Source organism: Mus pahari, chromosome 6 (assembly GCF_900095145.1).
Source record: "Mus pahari chromosome 6, PAHARI_EIJ_v1.1, whole genome shotgun sequence".
Taxonomy (NCBI): Eukaryota; Metazoa; Chordata; class Mammalia; order Rodentia; family Muridae; genus Mus; species Mus pahari.
The window spans coordinates 90,212,500-90,229,423 of record NC_034595.1 but is presented as its reverse complement, the minus strand read 5'-3'; the positions used below and the strand labels follow the sequence as shown (position 1 = coordinate 90,229,423).

Sequence of the window (16,924 nt, the reverse complement as noted above, 5' to 3'; positions counted from 1 at the left end):
CCAAGTCAGAAGAAAACTCAGAAAACTGGAGGCAGGGCGGGAACAGCTGCGGCACAGGGAGGTGGTGGAGAGCAGGCAGGACTGTGTGGCATGGGGGCAGGGTGAACCTGGACCACTCACCTCCACCAGGCGCCCGATGTTGGCTATGTGTGGGGAACAGTCACTCACAGCCTCGTCTTTCTCCATCTGCAGAGACATTGCTCAGTCAGACAAAGCTGCAGCTTTTTCAGAAAGCAGCCTGACACCACCAGCCGACCACCACTCCTGCCCTTCGGTCCTCTGCTCCCAGTGGCTGTCCCTGTGTGTCACAGGCAGCTGGTGGCTCTGTGGAGCTGTTGTTATAAGGTCACTTTTCTAGCACCAATGACTGAAGTTTGGGGTTGTAAACAGCCCAGCCAGAAGACACCCTGAGGTCCTACCATTTCTAGGCATGGCCTGCTGATGCTGCTCTGAGGATGGGCCTCCCACTTAGCTCCCAGGACAACAGCAGGGAGGGCAAAGGCCACCCTGGCCATCACTCTGGCCTCGCTGGTCTTTGTATCACTCCTGCAACCACAGGTAGAGAGACTGCTACTCAGATTTGGGTGAGGCCTGGTATGGCACTGGAATCCTCCCATATCCCATCATTGCCATATCTTTTTTTTTTTTGAGACAGGGTTTCTCTGTATAGCCCTGGCTGTCCTGGAATTCACTTTGTAGACCAGGCTGGCCTCGAACTCAGAAATCCGCCTGCCTCTGCCTCCCGAGTGCTGGGTCATTGCCACATCTTGACCAGCCCAGTGATGGCAGCCATGGACCCTGTCAGCTGACGCCTGGCTAGGAGGGGCTCCCAGCCCCTGTCCAGCATCCCCACCACTCCAAAGTCAGGAGCTAGTGTTGCAGGGGAATGTCAGACTCCTGGATTATAAGGCACAGGGCCAACAGCCAGCTCAGCGCCTGAATGGAGGAGTTGGCAGGGAGATAAGAGGATCTGCTGCTGGGTTCTGGTTTTCCTATGGTGAGCTTTACCTCCCTGACAAGGGTGCGACAGAGAAAAGAGAGCAGCCCATCTTCAGATTCACAGGGAACCAGGAGAGTACTAAGTATTTAAAAGCTAAACATGGAGACTGAAGGCTCAGTGGTTAGGAACACAGGCTGCTCTTCCAGAGGACAGGGATTCAATTCCTGGAACCCACATGATGGTGTGTAAATGTCAGTAGCTGCAATGCCTTCCTCCTGGATGGGACAAGGACCACTGAGAGATCAAGGTGTGGCATAACTCAGGACCAGGGCTAGTAAAGCCAGGCCGTGTGTAGGGGGAATCCCAGGACGCCAACAGGGCTGAGTGGCCTGGAATCTGTCACTGCATATGGCAGTGGGCCCAATAGGTTCTAATAGACAGGCACCTGCTTATACTACAGTTAGCGTTGGACCACTGGGAGCAGCGGGGTGGCCATTTAGCACCGTGCTGTAAGCTGAGAATCTAGTTCAGAGTAATAGGCTGGACCCAAGGACTCCCAGAGCCACATGACTCTTCAGAACAGAGTTCTGCTACTGGCAAGGGATTTGACTAAGAGCTGCCCAAAGGAGGTGGTGACGCGGACCTGTGAAAGCCATCAGTGCCTTGGTCCCTTAGTCTAGATCCTGAACTTTGCTGGGCATCCTTTGGCAAGGAGGTCGTGGGAAGTCTTAGACTGAAGTGTCTTCACAAAGCTAGCGTAGTGTTCATGACTGCAGTGATAGCCATGGTCCCACTCCAGGTGTGGTCGGCGCAGTGCAGAACCAAAGTCGACTGCTAAGACAGCTAGTTAGTGTGTGCACTGAGCACAGCTGGGGAGCACACCTCAGAGAAAGGACAGAGCTTCTCACCCAAAGGAGTTCTTAGAAACCAACATCCCACATGGCCCCCGTGTCCAGCTTCAAGACTGCTAGGAGCTGCTCCAGTGGGGGTTCTGAGCAGTGACCTGTATCCCTCCAGGCCACTCTCTCAGCCCTCTGCTTGATGCAGAGGGAGATTCTTGCCTCTACATGGGAAGGGATGAAGGCTTTGAGGTCTCTCAAGGGCCATTTTAGTGAATGGTGGCAGCCTGGGGTAAGCACAGTTTGAGGGGTGAAGGGCTCTCCCCACTGGGCAGGTAAGAGCAACTCAGTGCCTTGTCAAATGCTTGTGCTTCTGAATCAAGGGCCACCTTCCAGCAGGAAAAGGCTGGAACCCTAGACCCTCAAAGGAATAGTGTGTGTGTGATGGACTCCCCAAGAGCACACAGGGGGCCTCAAAGCTCAAGCTCCGGGCCCACGCAGGCAGTTTCCGTAGCCCGCTGGCCGCCCCCACAGCTCTGGGGTCAGCTTGCTGGTAATGCTGGCCCACCAGGAACAGAACTGTTTTTGCAGTGCGTCCTCATAAGAGACGCTGACAGAAGGAAAACATTTTGATGTTCTGTGGCGGCACAGATGTTCCACAAGGTGGTTCCAACAGAGTCTGGAGTCAGGGCCCAGCTTGCCTGTCCCCATCAAGAAGACCCTTCCCTTCTCTCTATGGCTGAGGTGGGGAAGATACAAGCAAAGCAAGGGCTTGAATGCAGCGGCTGTGGTCCTCAAGGGGGGCAGGCGGGGCGGACAGTTTCCCACTGCCACAAGTGGAAGGTGGCTGCTTCGAGCTCATGCCCAGGTGCAAAGGGCCCTGCTCACCTTAGCATCCGTGCCCTTGCCCGTGTTGCATGCTAAGCTAATGAACATACTCGCAGTGCCAGCACATGCTTAGCAGCACACAGCACTTGTTAAAGCACGCACCGTGCCCGAGTGTGCCCAGCTTGTGCCGTCCATGTGAGGCTGACAGGCCAGGATTAACCTTGCCACCAGCCGGAGACAGTGCTCACACAGTGCCTGCCCTAGGAAGGAGTGCCCGACTGAGCTGGACCTGAGGAGGCCTTGTGGGCTGAGGAGAGAGTCAGATTAGCATGGAGTCTACAGAGCACACAGAAAGCGTAAGGTCTGTCTGCTCACATGGCCATGGGGGGACAGGGCTACAGCCTGGACCACGTTCTGGAGGAGTCTGAAGGCAGTTTTCCTTGAGACAACCCCACTGGGGGGTGTTTACCAGGAGAGCTAAGGAAAAACCACAACTCAGGGTTCTCAAGTTCTGGGAAGGATCCAGTTCAACCTCTTCTGCCCCCCTGGTGGCCCAGTGCCCTGCCTTCCACAGCCAGGGCAGGCCTGTGGGTGGTGGTCTCATGTCAGCTTTTCCTGCACCAGATCATCTTAGATACAGCACTGAGATGGCACCATCCTGACCACCCCAGACACCATGGCCTACTGCTCTAAAGGGCTGCCCAGCCTTCATTCCCACCACCTGCAAGTAAAGGCCCCGGGTTTGTCTTCTTTCTTATATGGCCTAACCGCCAAGCCCAGGTCAGGGAGGCCTTTCCCGTCAGGAACCATGGCATTCTGCCGGCAGCTGGGCTTTTCCTGAAGACCTAGGGGTGCTTGTGGCTGCTGGGGAGGTCTTCTTGCAAATGACCAGTGAGCCCAATCTTCTCAGTCCATCAACTCATCACCCTACCTTTGTGTCTAAATATTTAGAGTCTGAAAAGAAAATGAAGCGAACATCTGTAGCCCTGCCCCGGATGGGAGTCTTTGGATCTCTTTCCAGAGATTTATGGTCCGCCTCATTCCCACGTCTCTGCTGTCACAGGCGAAGTGACCTCTCCGGGCAGCTTCCTCTTCCTAGCTAGGGCTCGGATTGCTGCACCTTTTCATTTGCTCCCGGCCTTTCCACTGGGGCCTCAGTGGCAGCCTGCCAGGGGCACCTTCTGCCACCCCCTTACGTGTGGAGTCGGCCTTGGCAGGAGGATGCAGGGAAGCTGGAATGAGCTCCCCAGAAGGCCTCGGCTGCTGTTCCCACCATCCCCAGAAGACTGTCTCCCATCTAGCGCATGTCCCCAAGAGACAGCTCTGAGTGGAAGCAACAAAAGGACACAGTGAAGGGTGAGACAACGCTCTCGGCAGGGTGTCCTGGGCAGCTGCGATGCACAGCTGGGGCCATTTATCACCATGACAGGTGCTACCAAGAAGGGTTTTCAAGGCCCTCAATGCATTCTCAGAAGCTACAGAAGGAAAACAGGACAAGGAACAGATCAAACCCGCACTACTCCTGGGATGGGACCCCTGAGGAGAACAGCCCCTGGCCTTCTGTCCACGGGGCCCGAGAAACTGGGAACTGAGCAAAGGCCCTGGGATCAGGCTAGGGAAGAACAGCATTGGGGACACGGGGACCTGCTCATCCTCGATGAAGAATGCTCCTCACATCCTTATAGCTGGACAGCATGGTGTGCAGGTCAATGCTGGGCACCATGGGCCTGGCGAGAATGTTCTTCCTGACACCGTCGAGTGGGTATGTATGACAGAGGAAGGAAACCCAACTGTGTTGCATAGGTGTGATCACTCCCAAACTGATGTCACCCGAACTCTGTCCCAGAGAGTGTATGGAAGAAAGGGCATTGTATTATACACATGTGAGTTCAAATCCCGGCTCTGGTACTTTGGTTCTAGTCAGTTATGTAGTGGCACGAGAGAGCCTCAGTTCCCTCGCCTGTTAAATGGCAACTGTCTAGAGTCTACTCAACAGAGAGGGCCAGGCAGCTATGTCTGCTTGCTGTATCTGATCCACACAACCTTCCTGGAACCCGAGTCACCCATCCAAGGCAACCACAGAAAAATGTCCAGGTCATACGGGACTCAGGGTAGAGCCGCTCACCCCTGCTGCCCTGCCCGCTCAGGGGTTTGCTTTGTTAGCGTCCATCTGTCCATTTGTGGCATCTCCTCTTTAGAGCTGCTCACATGGAGGCGAGCCTTGGCATTAACTAACGCACCATGGATGAATTATGGCCCTGGCCCTAAGGATGATGACAGCAGCACAGATTTCCTCAGGAAAGCCTCAAGGGCACAAGGCAGCCGAGCAGGGGCAATGGAGACAAGGGGTACTGAGGCAGCCACTCAGCAGGCTGAGCTTGGCTTGGCAGGCCTACTGAGGACGGCACTACTGAGCCAGGTGCTGGCCATGGGCTGGCAGCGCCGACTTAAACTATTAGGAAGACAGACGACTAAATCTGTGCGCGGGTCAGTGTACTCTGGTTATGATTACAGACAGTTCCCAGCAGTAAGAAGGGCGGGAAGTAGCCTCTGCCCATTTACTGGGTAGCAGGGAGAAATGGGGGCAGGCTGTCGTGACACTGGCTGCCCAGGGACTCGGCTGGCCTGCCTATGTCAAGGGCCTGAGACACTGAGGGTGCATGCCCACATGGCAGGATGCATTCTGAGACAGCCCTGTCTAGAGGACCTGGGCTCCCTGTGGCATCTAACCCTGACAATGGCACAGGTCATGCACAGGAGACTCTACGGCTCCAGTGGCAGCTCAGATGTGTCCCAGATGTGCAGGCTGGCACTGGCCTTACTGCCTTTGCACTGCTGTTTTTCAACTGCATGTAGGTTCCCGTGTAGCTTGTAGAACGCAAACACACCTAAGAAAGAATTATGAACCCAAACTTTTCTGCCATGTGCTTCTCTTAAGAGCTATCAAAAATAAAATTATCAGGCAGAGGCAGGCAGATTTCTGAGTTCGAGGCCAGCCTGGTCTACAAAGTGAGTTCCAGGACAGCCAGGGTTATACTGAGAAACCCTGTCTCGAAAAAAAAAAAAAAAAAAAAAAAAAAAAATATCTTGGGTGGTCTAGGTACTGTGAGATGAGTCTCTTAGGCAAGTACTCGACACTGAGCCTCAGCCCCGTCCTCAGTAAAACAATCTTGTTGAGAAGACTGTTTTCTGAACCATTAAAGAGAAAAGGTAGGGCTCTGTGTAGCGGGCTCCATCTGAGGACCTCTGCTGTGTTCAGTCTGCTCCTCTGTGCTCCCTGAGCACAAGGCTTCCTGCCACACCCAACAGCTGGCATACAGTGCTCCCCTAAGATGGACAGGTGTGTGAGGGATCCTGAAGGTGTCAAGGTTATAAACCTGGGCCTCTGGATGGAGTGTCAAGGGTCTGGAAGCTGCCTGGGTGCATCTAGTAGTTCCTAATGTCGATGCTGAAAGGCAGGGCATGAAGTGCAGTGCAGGAAGTGCAAGTTCTACGTTCTGCTCCCAGCCTGAAAGGGACATCTTAGAATATGGCTGCTAGAGACAGCCAAGCACAGGACAGGTGAGTAACAGATGGAATGGGTTCGGTGAACCTTCAAGTGTGAGAAGCTGGAGAATGAGCATGCAGAGTCCTACCAAGAACCCTCTGCTTCCAATAAGCGGGTGCTCAGCCCTGATCAGCAACTGGGACGGAACTGCGGGAAGCAGTTCATGTGGACCACTAGCAAACTCGGCAAAGTGTGAGCGTGGAAGACACCAAGTCCTGGTGGATGACAAGCTGGCAATCACGTGGTCCTACTAGAGGAGGCAGCTGCCCGTCAGACAGCTGGTGTATAGCCACACGCAGCTCAGTCGGCAGGGATGTTCGAACGTCCCTTAGCAGGTGGACTGGCAGCTGCCCATACATGCCCTTTCCAATCAGGGCAAAGTGCTCATTTGCTTCTGGTACCAGTGGGCACTGGCGAGAGGCTGGAGGGGAAGCTCTACCTGTCTGGTTAGGCTGCCTCCCAGGTTCATGGTGCCCGAGCCGGATTTGTTGGTTTGCAGCCATAGCATCACCGTGGAGGTCAACTTGTAATGGGCAGTACGGCCACTGGACTTCTCCTGTGGGACAAGGTGAAGAATGTGACCTTGCAAACCTGAGCTGAGGAGGAGGTAGACATGGAGCCCCGCCCACCCACCCTTTCCGACACCAAGGCCATTCCTCTCTTATAAAATCCCATGTTTGTACAGGGCAGAACTGTCATTGTGCTTTCTGTTCTCTGGGGACTTTCACCATCAATGATTGTGTCACCCTGATTTTACCCATGTGGCTTCTGGACATGTTTAGGAGTTAGTGGGGGCTCATAGCCTAGCATAGCATGTCCCTTGCAGAAGTATCTGGGGAATCAGAGCTGCACTGTCGGTACAGCACCTGTACTGAGAGACTGGCCGCAAGCTGGGGCCTTGTCCGTACCTGCACTTCCACCACGTGGATGGAATCCCAGCAGCCTTTGATCTTCTTGGATCCATCTCCAGCCTTCTTTATGAGGATCACTCCAGCAAAGCCATGATCAAGATCCCAGAGGTAGACTGATGAGACCCCACCTTCAAAATACCTGCAAGAGACATGCCCATGAACCGTTAGATGCCAAGGCAAGCTCTGGGTCTCTGGCCTGGGCACCATGTAGTAGCAATGATGCTCTTAGATGACACTCTCAACACCTGTCTGGACCCTCCACACAAGAACCCAGGGATGACATTTTGACCTGGCCTGACCATCCTAAGGCTGCAGAAGCAGAAAAGCAAGGCCTTAGGAGCCAGGACAATCAGTCTCAGGCTGAGCTCTGAACCTGTCAAGTTTACTCAACTCTAGGCTTCAGCTTCCTCCCAGTTACAAGATTCAGCAAGGTGTGTCCCTCCTCGTCACAGAGCTGGCCATCACCTCAGTTAACACTTCTATTGGGCTGGAGAGGTGGCTCAGTGGTTAAGAGCACTGACTGACTGCTCTTCCAGAGGTCCTGAGTTCAATTCCCAGCAACTACAAGGTGGCTCATAATCATCTACAATGGGATCTGATGCCTTCTTCTGGTATGTCTGAAGACAGATACAGTGTACTCATCATGTATATAAAATAAAGAAATAAAATCTTTAAAAACCAAACCAAACCAAACCAAACCACATTTCTATCTTTCAGGAAGACTGTCTGACAAGCCTGTGGGCATCACAGCATATTCAGAGTGCCTTGCTACAGAGCCTAACAGAAGTCGGGCTCTGTGTGGGGCAGCACTTCCTCTTCGGTTCAGTCAACACTATAAAGCCTACAGATCTGATGAAACAGGAGGGAAGAACCAGAAACCATTCAGCTAGGGTCCCAAATCCAAGGGTGACAGACAGATGGCTGCTAAGATCTGTGAGGCCAGCTGCTGTGACCTTAAACTTCGCTAACCAGTACAACTCCAAGAAACCACATCTCTCGTGGACAGTATTTTCCTCACCATGAAATCCAGAGTCTAACCTCAGGTAAAGCCCACCAGTGCAAAAGGCACACTGGCAAGCTCCAGGCTGGAACCACGGGGCTGGAGCCTCAGTCCCTACAGGTTTATGGTGGGTCTCGGGCAGACACGGGCTGCGGCCAGCAGGGCTTTGGCTGGATCTGTCTACAGCCCATGCACTCAGGAATAGTGTGCTAAGGAGAGTGATTTAGAGGCTAGGACACCGAAGAAAAGGGTAGTGCACACCCCAAAAATGATTACTGGAGTGGAGAGGATGGCTTTTGGCAAGCAGAGTTAGGCCAGGCCCTCCTCGAATTCGAGCTTCTCCTGCCTTGGTCTCCTGAGTGCTGGGGTAATGGTATGAAAACGATTGTTTTTTGATATTTGCACTGGAGCTGTCCCATGCTAAGCAGTCCCAGAGGCAAGGGGCACATGCCTGGTAGCCCAGCATCTGAGAATGCCAAGGCAAGATTCCCGCAGTCCGAGTCCAGGCCAGACAGAGCTACAGCACAAGGCCCTGTCTCACAGCAACGAAGGGTGTTACAAGCAAACTCGACTGACTTAGAATACATGAGTGGAGGTGTGTAGGTCCTTGTAACTACCCTGCCATTTTATTTATTATTATTTTTTTAAGATTTATTTATTTATTATATGTAAGTACATTGTTGCTGTTTTCAGACACCCCAGAAGAGGGCATCAGATCTCATTATGGATGGTTGTGAGCCACCATGTGGCTGCTGGGATTTGAACTTGGGACCTTCAGAAGAGCAGTCAGTGCTCTTAACTTCTAAGCCATTTCTCCGGCCTCTCCCCAACCCGCTGTCATTTTATATGAAGGCCTTTGGCATCCAAGACTTTGACATTCACAGGGGCATCTTTAGGCATCAAGAGCCAGTTATAACTCTTCTGCAATTTGACCTTGATTTGAAAATACTCCTCTGCCCCCTTGCCCACAAACAGAGTATAACTGAGACGAAATCAAAGAGTTCCTGTCCTCTGAGGACACGGCTCTTCCCCATAGTCACACAGTGCAGGTAGAATGGCTGTTCTGCCGCCTACTCCTAACTCCCTGAGGAGGTGCCACTCTGCCCCTGAGTCCTAGTCCCTCCACTCCTGGTTCCCTGAGGACTGGGCCCAGCCTTCACCTTTATTGTGAAGAAGGATCAAACTGAATTTCTGGTTACTGATGCCCATCAGCCAGGGTGGGACACAGCAGGCTTGCCCAGTAGATACCTGTTGAGTGTCTGCTGGCTAAGTGCTGGGCAGAGTCCATGCAGCTCACGGCACAGATGGGCACCCATGGGCCAGTGTTCAGGACTATCACTTGGTAAATCCAGCATGATGGTCAACAAGGGGCTCACAGACCTCACCCCAGGGCATTAATACTTTATCTTGTTCAGAAACTTTCTACAAGCACCCCTGTCCCCCTCAGCACAAGGGAGACAAACTATCGTGCTTTGGGCCCTGAGGAGCCATGTCTCACAGGTTGTGTGACACACACTAGGACATTCTGAATGTCCCTGGGATGTGCAAAGATGGACTAGTCACCTCTAGGACCAACCTGTTGGATGAGACTTGGTGGTAGCAAGAGATTTTCTGACTCAAGTTCTGGGGCCTTTGCTGTAAGCCGAGGAGGGAGGCACAGCCCACAGCAGAAGTAAAAAAGTATGTCTGCTGGATCTTTCTTTTCCTGCTCTGCCCACTTAGCCATGCAGAGCACAGGTCCAGAGTCCTAGCCACCACCGTCCTTCCTCCGTGAACTGCTTGAAAAGCCTCCTGTACTGTTGTTCTTGTCAAAGGCCCATTTCCGTGAGCTGGCTCAGGCTGCCCTGGCGGAGACCAGCAAACACATTGCCTTGAAAGTGTTTGTCAATACTATCCAGTGACAGTACAAAAGCACCAGGCGACCTATAGTGAACCCCCTGGGACACACCCTCAGTGCTGTATAAGCATTTATAAAGTGGGATGGCTGTCTCAGCTCTGCAGCCCAGCTGGATGCCTGGCCTCTGCTCTGGCCAGTGTCTCTCAGGTACCTCAGCTCCCCTCCGCAGACCACACTGGCTGGGTCTAGATTTCTGAAGGAGGCAGAAATGCAAGCCCGAGGGTGACCTCCTTGTGTGCTCCCCTCCCTAAATTAAAAAAAAAATAAACTTTTTTCAAGAAAAATAAATTTAAAAATCACCCCATAATACCATAAATCGACATTTCCCACAAATCTAATTTTTCCGAAGTTCCTTCCAGTCTTTGTTGAGATGTTGGACTTTTATGTAACTGTAAGGGATGGTGCCAGGATGGGTAAGCGTGGCACTTTTCACCAGGCAGCTGATGCTCAGCCCTTCTCCACAGTGGCCAGTGTCCATCGGGAGGTTCCCCACTGGCCACAGGGCAGAGGCCATGATGCCAGTGGCCTGCCGCACCCGCTTTCCCCAGGAACTGGAGTGTTCTCTGCAGGAGCAGGGCAGACAAGAAGGGACTCGGTTCCTCAGACAGTGCCCCAACAATTCAAGAACAGACTTGATTCTACACACCACAAAGGGGGACCTCAGGGACTTCACTCAGCTGCAAGTCTCAACGAGAATGTCGAACACAAAGGGACTGAAACCAGAGCGATTAGAAGGGCCGCTCCGGAATCATCTGGAAGCCCCGGCTTGGCTGGCCAGCACTATGAGAAGGGCGGTGGCATGGGGTGCTCAGACAGTTGTACCCCATTACATGGTTTATGGCTTCGTGCTGCCCGTGAAGCATTCATTAAAGAAGGACCTCAACAAGGCTTTGAAAACTTACTCTTACCTACTGGACTTTGATCATGGTGACATGAAACACGGAAAAAAATAATTTTATGTGGTTCACATTTATGAGTTTTTACATAAAGGCTTTTGTGGGTATTTTAAGAATGTGCTAAAATGTTGTCTGAAACCACATGAAGCCATTGGAGGCGTTGCCCGCCAGAACTAACAGCACACACATGGAAGCACTTTGATTGGCCTTTGTACATTTAATGAGTCCAATAGTATTACTATTGTTTAAATGCTAACATGCTATTTCAATGAGGTGGCTCTGTCATGGCTCCAGGCCTGCTCTTGGGCCTTGCATGTCAACAAGACTGTGGAATCCAATGTGGCCAGGCATTGGAAGCTAGGGGATCCAGCTGATACCACTCTGAAATCTAACTTGAGGTTCCGACAAAACCCCCAGTTCTCTAAGAGGTCTACAGGGGTACAACCACAGGGTTCCTATGGCAAGGAGTCCAGTCAGGTAGAATACTCCTTAAGAGAGGAAAGCACAGGCTCTTCTCGGGCCTCTCCCCTCATGGAAGGGAAAACAACAGAGGGATGCAATCACTACACACAAGCCAAACGCCAAGAGAGGTAGCTCAAATCAGGAGACAGGAGCTACCTCTCGGGAGGACCAGAGATGTCATTTTGTACAAGGTTGGGCCATGGGTCATGAAGGGAGGAGTTGAGCCCCACATAGAAAGCCTCACAGCAGACTCAATGACAAATCACCAGGGTGTGTGTGTGTGCGTGCGTGTCACCTTTACTGGTGTCAGAGGAGCAGACATACATCAGACATCAGTCTTATCAGAAGCTCTGGTGGCCCTGGCTGTCTATAAAGAACAGACCTGTGGAGTGGTCTTGTAGGCCTTGAGAAACGGGAGTTTCAGGGGAGAAACTATAGTTCCTCTGTTTGGGAATGACAAGGTAACTACTAAGTGACTCGGGAGATCTTTGCACTGGATGAGGCAGGAGGCACAAGGCAAAACCCTCCGAGGAGCTAGCCACTTCCAGTGAGGCCAGTCAGGATTATGCGCCTATGTAAGCGTATTCTCTACCCTCCTTAAGGTCCTTAGAGTGGATCATGATTTGTCAGTCACATTCAGAGTCTATGCCACAGTCTGCACTGCAGTACCAAAAAGTGAAAACATACTACACTCAAAATGACCTACTTGAGAGAAGTAAAAGAAGTATCCTGGCCCCGAGGACTTTATGGAGTGTTTGATGCCGAGGTGTGCAGAGCCCTTGGATGGAAAGTTGCTTTGGGAACCTGAGCTGTAACTGTGATCCACCCAAACTGCAGCCTTGGCCAGCCCGAGCTGCAGATGGAATGAGGAGATGGGCCTTGAGTGGCTTTGGAAGCTGGCCTACAATCCTGCCTCCTGGGACAGTAGCCAGGTCCGAACACAAAGGTTTCACATGCACTGAGTCGTGGGCCACAGCCTTTAAAAAAAAGCAATAAGGCCAAGGCCAGGACATTCCTGCTGGAGCTGACCTTCCAGTGCCCTCCAAGAAGCTAACTATGGTTCTAGGGTTCACAGCGACCTCCCTTCAGCCATGGGCCTCTGCCTGGGCAACTGCAGCAGGTCTGGGCTCCAGTCATGAGACTCTAGTAGACTCAGACCTGAGATCACCACGATGCTGATCCAGGCCCACAGACCCATATGGCAGAGGCTTAAGGAAGAGATGAAGTCTCAAAGATGCTAGGTGGGCATCTTCTTCTGAAGCTAGACTGAGTAAATAAAGTCAGGGCATCCAGGGATGGCCACACACACCTATAAGCCCATCCTTCAGAAGGTTGAGGCAGGAAGGTCTAGAGCTGGAGTGATACTCAAGCAACGTAGGCAAGAGCCTGTAAAGGTACGGCTGGAGACAGCTCTGTGGGTGAGAGAACTTTCTGTGCAAACAAGAGGATCTATGTTTGAGTTGCCAGCACCCACACAGAAAGATGGCCTTGGTCAGTGACATGGCTTAGCAGGTAACAACATCTGCTGCCAAGCCTGACCACTTTTGTTCAATCCCCAGGCCCACATGGTGGAAGGATAGAGATAACTCCCACAAACTGTCTTCTGACCTCCATGTAAAATAAATACACTAAAAAAAGTACATTAAAAAGAGAAAAAAGCTAGCTGGGCGTGGTGGCACACGCCTTTAATCCCAGCACTTGGCAGGTGGATTTCGGAGTTCGAGGCTAGCCTGGTCTACAGAGTGAGTTCCAGGACAGCCAGGGCTACACAGAGAAACCCTGTCTCGAAAAACCAAAAAAAAAAAAAAAAGCTGAGGTCAGATGTGGAGGTACATACCTCTGTAACCCCAGCACTTGGGAGGTAAAGGCAGGCGAAGCTAGCCTGGTCTACAGAGTGAGTTCCAGTCCAGCTACCCTCCGGGAAAGGAGAAAGGCCAGCTTCAAGCTCAGTGAGAGACTCTACCTTATAGACACCCTTAGAGCAGTAGGGGAAGACACCCAAGGGCTTCTCTGGCTTCTCATGAGGACACACGCGTACACACACACACACACACACACAGACACAGACACCTTAAATAAGGCTAAAACCAAAGCTGGGAACATTGATTGGTACCAATATGGTACCAAAGGCTGTTTCCTCATGTGGAAACCAGGGCACTGGTAAGAGCGAGCCTCTCAGCCCTACCCCTAGGACCTGGGGCTACACAAGGCTTAAGAGGTAGATACTGGGGGCTGGAGAGATGGCTCAGCGGTTAAGAGCACTGACTGTTCTTCTGAAGGTCCAGAGTTCAGATCCCAGCAACCACATGGTGGCTCACAACCATCTATAACGAGATCTGACGCCCTCTTCTGGTGTGTCTGAGGACAGCTACAGTGTACTCACATATAATAAATAAATCTTTAAAAAAAAAAAATAGATACTGAGTGTCATAAGAGCTGGTTCATAACCCCTCCCATCTTTGTCAAAAGCTCCTGTTACACAGTTCTAGGCACAGGCACTCAATAGCTCCCAAGGCAAAGGTTTGTTTCAGACACCAGGCACAGCTGAATTCTCTGCCTTTACAACCACCTAGAACAGGAATGTCAACCTCCTCACCGTCTTCCCACAGAACTCAAGATGGCTCCCATGGACTCCAAGAGTTTTCCAGTCTTTCAATCCTACAGCGTGTTCCTCCTGTCACTATGATCCACCTGTCTACCCACCCAATACCCTGCAGCTCGCCAGGATCCCTCCTATGGTGGGAGAAGAGTGCTCACCTCAGCAGTCCACAGCAAGGCTCATGCCGAGCCTGCAGCTGCCCCAAGGATATCTGCAGCCAGCAACTTGCCTTCCTGCGCATGGATTCAGACTCTGCTGTCTGTCACTCACAGGCCCTGGGCCACCCACCCACAGAGATGTCTGTGACTCAGAATATATGAGAGGAAGAGGTGAGGCAAGAGTACGCATGCCTTCTAGACAGATACAGTGAGGCCCAGGAGAGTGTGCTGCAGGGGAAACTGAGGTTGACATGGAGGGGCTAGACTCTGGCACCTCTGTCAAGATGAAGACAGACCAAGACAAACGAAGGTCTTGAGACCTCTGAGAGATCCAATGACTAAGGGAGGCTGGCACAAAGGCACATCAGGGTCTAATAAACGTGTTAGAATGGTCTAACTGGTGGATGCTCTTCATCTGTGCCAGGCTGGCAGTGGTAGCTGCTCTTGGATTCTGAAACTTTCCCCTTGCCCTCTTCACCCTTCTGTCACAGACAGGGCCTTCTGAGACCTCACTAACTAGAAGCACAAGACTGTCACAGATGGCCACTGGGACATTTTTGCTATAATTACCATGTAGACATGGCAGGGACAAGGTCACATAGACAAGGCTCTCCTGCTTGATGACAGTTTGTCGTAGGGAGAAAAAACTCACAGAACAGAGTCATCCTAGCAGGAACCGAGGTTCTAGCTCCCAGACAGTAACTTCTTCATGTTCCTTACCAGTCTCCAAGGGCCAAGTCCTCAGTTACCAAGAGTGGTTGGCTTCTTGGATCACCCTTCACATCCTTCTGATGTGAGAAGGATGCTTCCCACAGGTGAGAGTGACTTAACTTCAGCTCAGGAATGAGAAGAGCCTCTAGTGTGCCCAGAAAGGTTCTGAAGCTGGCTGCCCCCTATGTGTGACCAACATTTCTTTGTAACCTCTGGCTAAAAAGTCCTGATTTGTCTATCTCTGGCCAAGAGGAGAACCCAGGAGCTGCCCACATGGGCCCGAGTGAAGCTCAGAGAACTGCAGACGTCTATAACTGCAGGGCTGGGCAATAGATGTTGTTCTGACTAGCTATACCAGCTCAGTGTAAGAGTGTCTGTGGACAGTATGTCTAGAGACAGAAGAAGGTGACAGATCAAGAGTCCCGCCTCGATGCCTAGAAGCAGCATCCAACTATTCCCTTTTGGCCCCTATATGCGCTGACTGCCCAGGAGGCCTTCCCGAAGAAACATGAGGTGCTGTTTGATGGGAGCAAAGTCCCACCTCCACGGACGGCCCTGCGAGCTAGTCTTGGCTACACACAAAGCAGAGAAGTTAACCTTGGCTTTGGGTGGCTGAGTTCAGATAAGATACAGACCCCAGTCACCCTTGTTTGTTCGAGAACAGTTGTTTTTACCAGTTTACAGAACATGTCTCAGTCTGCCCACAGACAAGGGGCAGGTATTCTGTGGAAATTCCTTCCAGTACACACAGGTGCAACGATCCCCCCGAGCAAGCATACCAATCGACTTAGGCAGGTGTGACTTTAATGCCAGCCATGCTCACACGTGCACATCTGGGCCTGCTGTTGTCCTTTATGGTCTCTCTTTTTACAGCCTTCTGTTTTTTTACTTGAAGGGAAATGATGAAGACCTCTCTGGGAACAGCCGTGACTGGAGGGGCTTGGGGATCTGATGGGGCATCTACACTCAACACTGCAGTCACTGCCTCTGCTTGGACACTCCTTACAGAAATGCAGCTGGCTCTGTGGAGCCCAGTCCTTCAGCAAAGCGACACTCGGGGCCCTGGGACTACCAAACCACCTCGATTCATCAAAGCTGCTTTTTTTTTTTTGAAACTCATTTTAGGCTAGAGGCTTTGAACACATGACTTCAGAGCTAGAAAACCTGTAGGGGGAGGTGGCTCAGTGGGCCAAGTGCTTGCTAATGTAAGCATGGGTGTGTGAACTGGGATCCCCACAACCCACATAAAAACGGGCAGTGTGGACTTGCTGGCCAGCCAGGCTTGCTAAGCAGTGAGCTCAGGGCTAATGAGAGACCTTGTCTCAAAAACTAAGGTGGAGAGTAATAGAAGAAAACATTTTGTGTCAACCTCTGGATCCACACATGCTTTCCCCTACACACTGCACGTGTGAACTCACATATACATACAACCCCAAGCAAACCAAAACTGTACGCCAGAAGGGCAGGGAATGTATGCAAGTCTCAGGCTGGGTGGGAAGCAGGAAGCTGGGACAGCTGTCTGGAATGGTTGGTTTAAGGCTTATATTCTGTGCCCACACTAGATTGACTGGCCTGGTGGAACATCCTACCTGCAGGCAGAAGTGACATATAACCTTTAGGCTGTAACTAAATGTATACATGAAAACCACCAGAAAATCAGAGCAGTAGAAGAACCTGTTGGTGGCTTAGGAGCCAGGGAACAACACTTAAGACTAACAAGGAATTCAGGAAGGAAAGCCCCTGCCTCAAGAAGCATTATGGGGACTCTATCCTTGATCACCTGCTCCAAGCAACCATCTGTCTGTCTGTCTGTCTGTCTGTCTGTCTGTCTGCCTGCCTGCCTGCCTGCCTGTCTGGCTCAGAGGCAGCTCAGCCAGGGGAGGGAGCACTCTGGAGAGAGAAAGCCTTGACAGTGGGGGAGCTAGGCCTGGCTTCCAGAAAGGTTTTATTCCAGCTTGTAGAACCACAGAAACCTGAGTGTAACTGAGTGCCCTATGTCTACAGGAACCCAGAATTTGGGCGGAATCAAAATCCTTGATGCTGGCTCTGGGGGATCATGTTCACAAATGAACTGCCTTTCCACATACTCCTGTTTTCCATTTGGTTTTTGTTTTGTTTTGTTTTTTTGTTTTTTTA

General features: G+C 51.6%; 1 protein-coding gene across 4 annotated transcripts in view; it reads right to left on the bottom strand.

The window, feature by feature from the left end:
* The window catches only part of Capzb (capping actin protein of muscle Z-line subunit beta), a 98,222-nt gene that overhangs the window by 4,042 nt on the left and 77,256 nt on the right, over positions 1-16,924 (bottom strand). For all 4 annotated transcript variants that reach the window (XM_021199476.2, XM_021199477.2, XM_021199474.1 and 1 more), the window contains exons 5-7: positions 7,063-7,204; positions 6,594-6,710; positions 121-186 (exon numbers count right to left, since the gene is read on the bottom strand). In XM_021199476.2, coding sequence (XP_021055135.1) covers positions 121-186; positions 6,594-6,710; positions 7,063-7,204 — 325 coding nt within the window. The remainder of the gene's footprint in view (positions 1-120; positions 187-6,593; positions 6,711-7,062; positions 7,205-16,924) is intronic.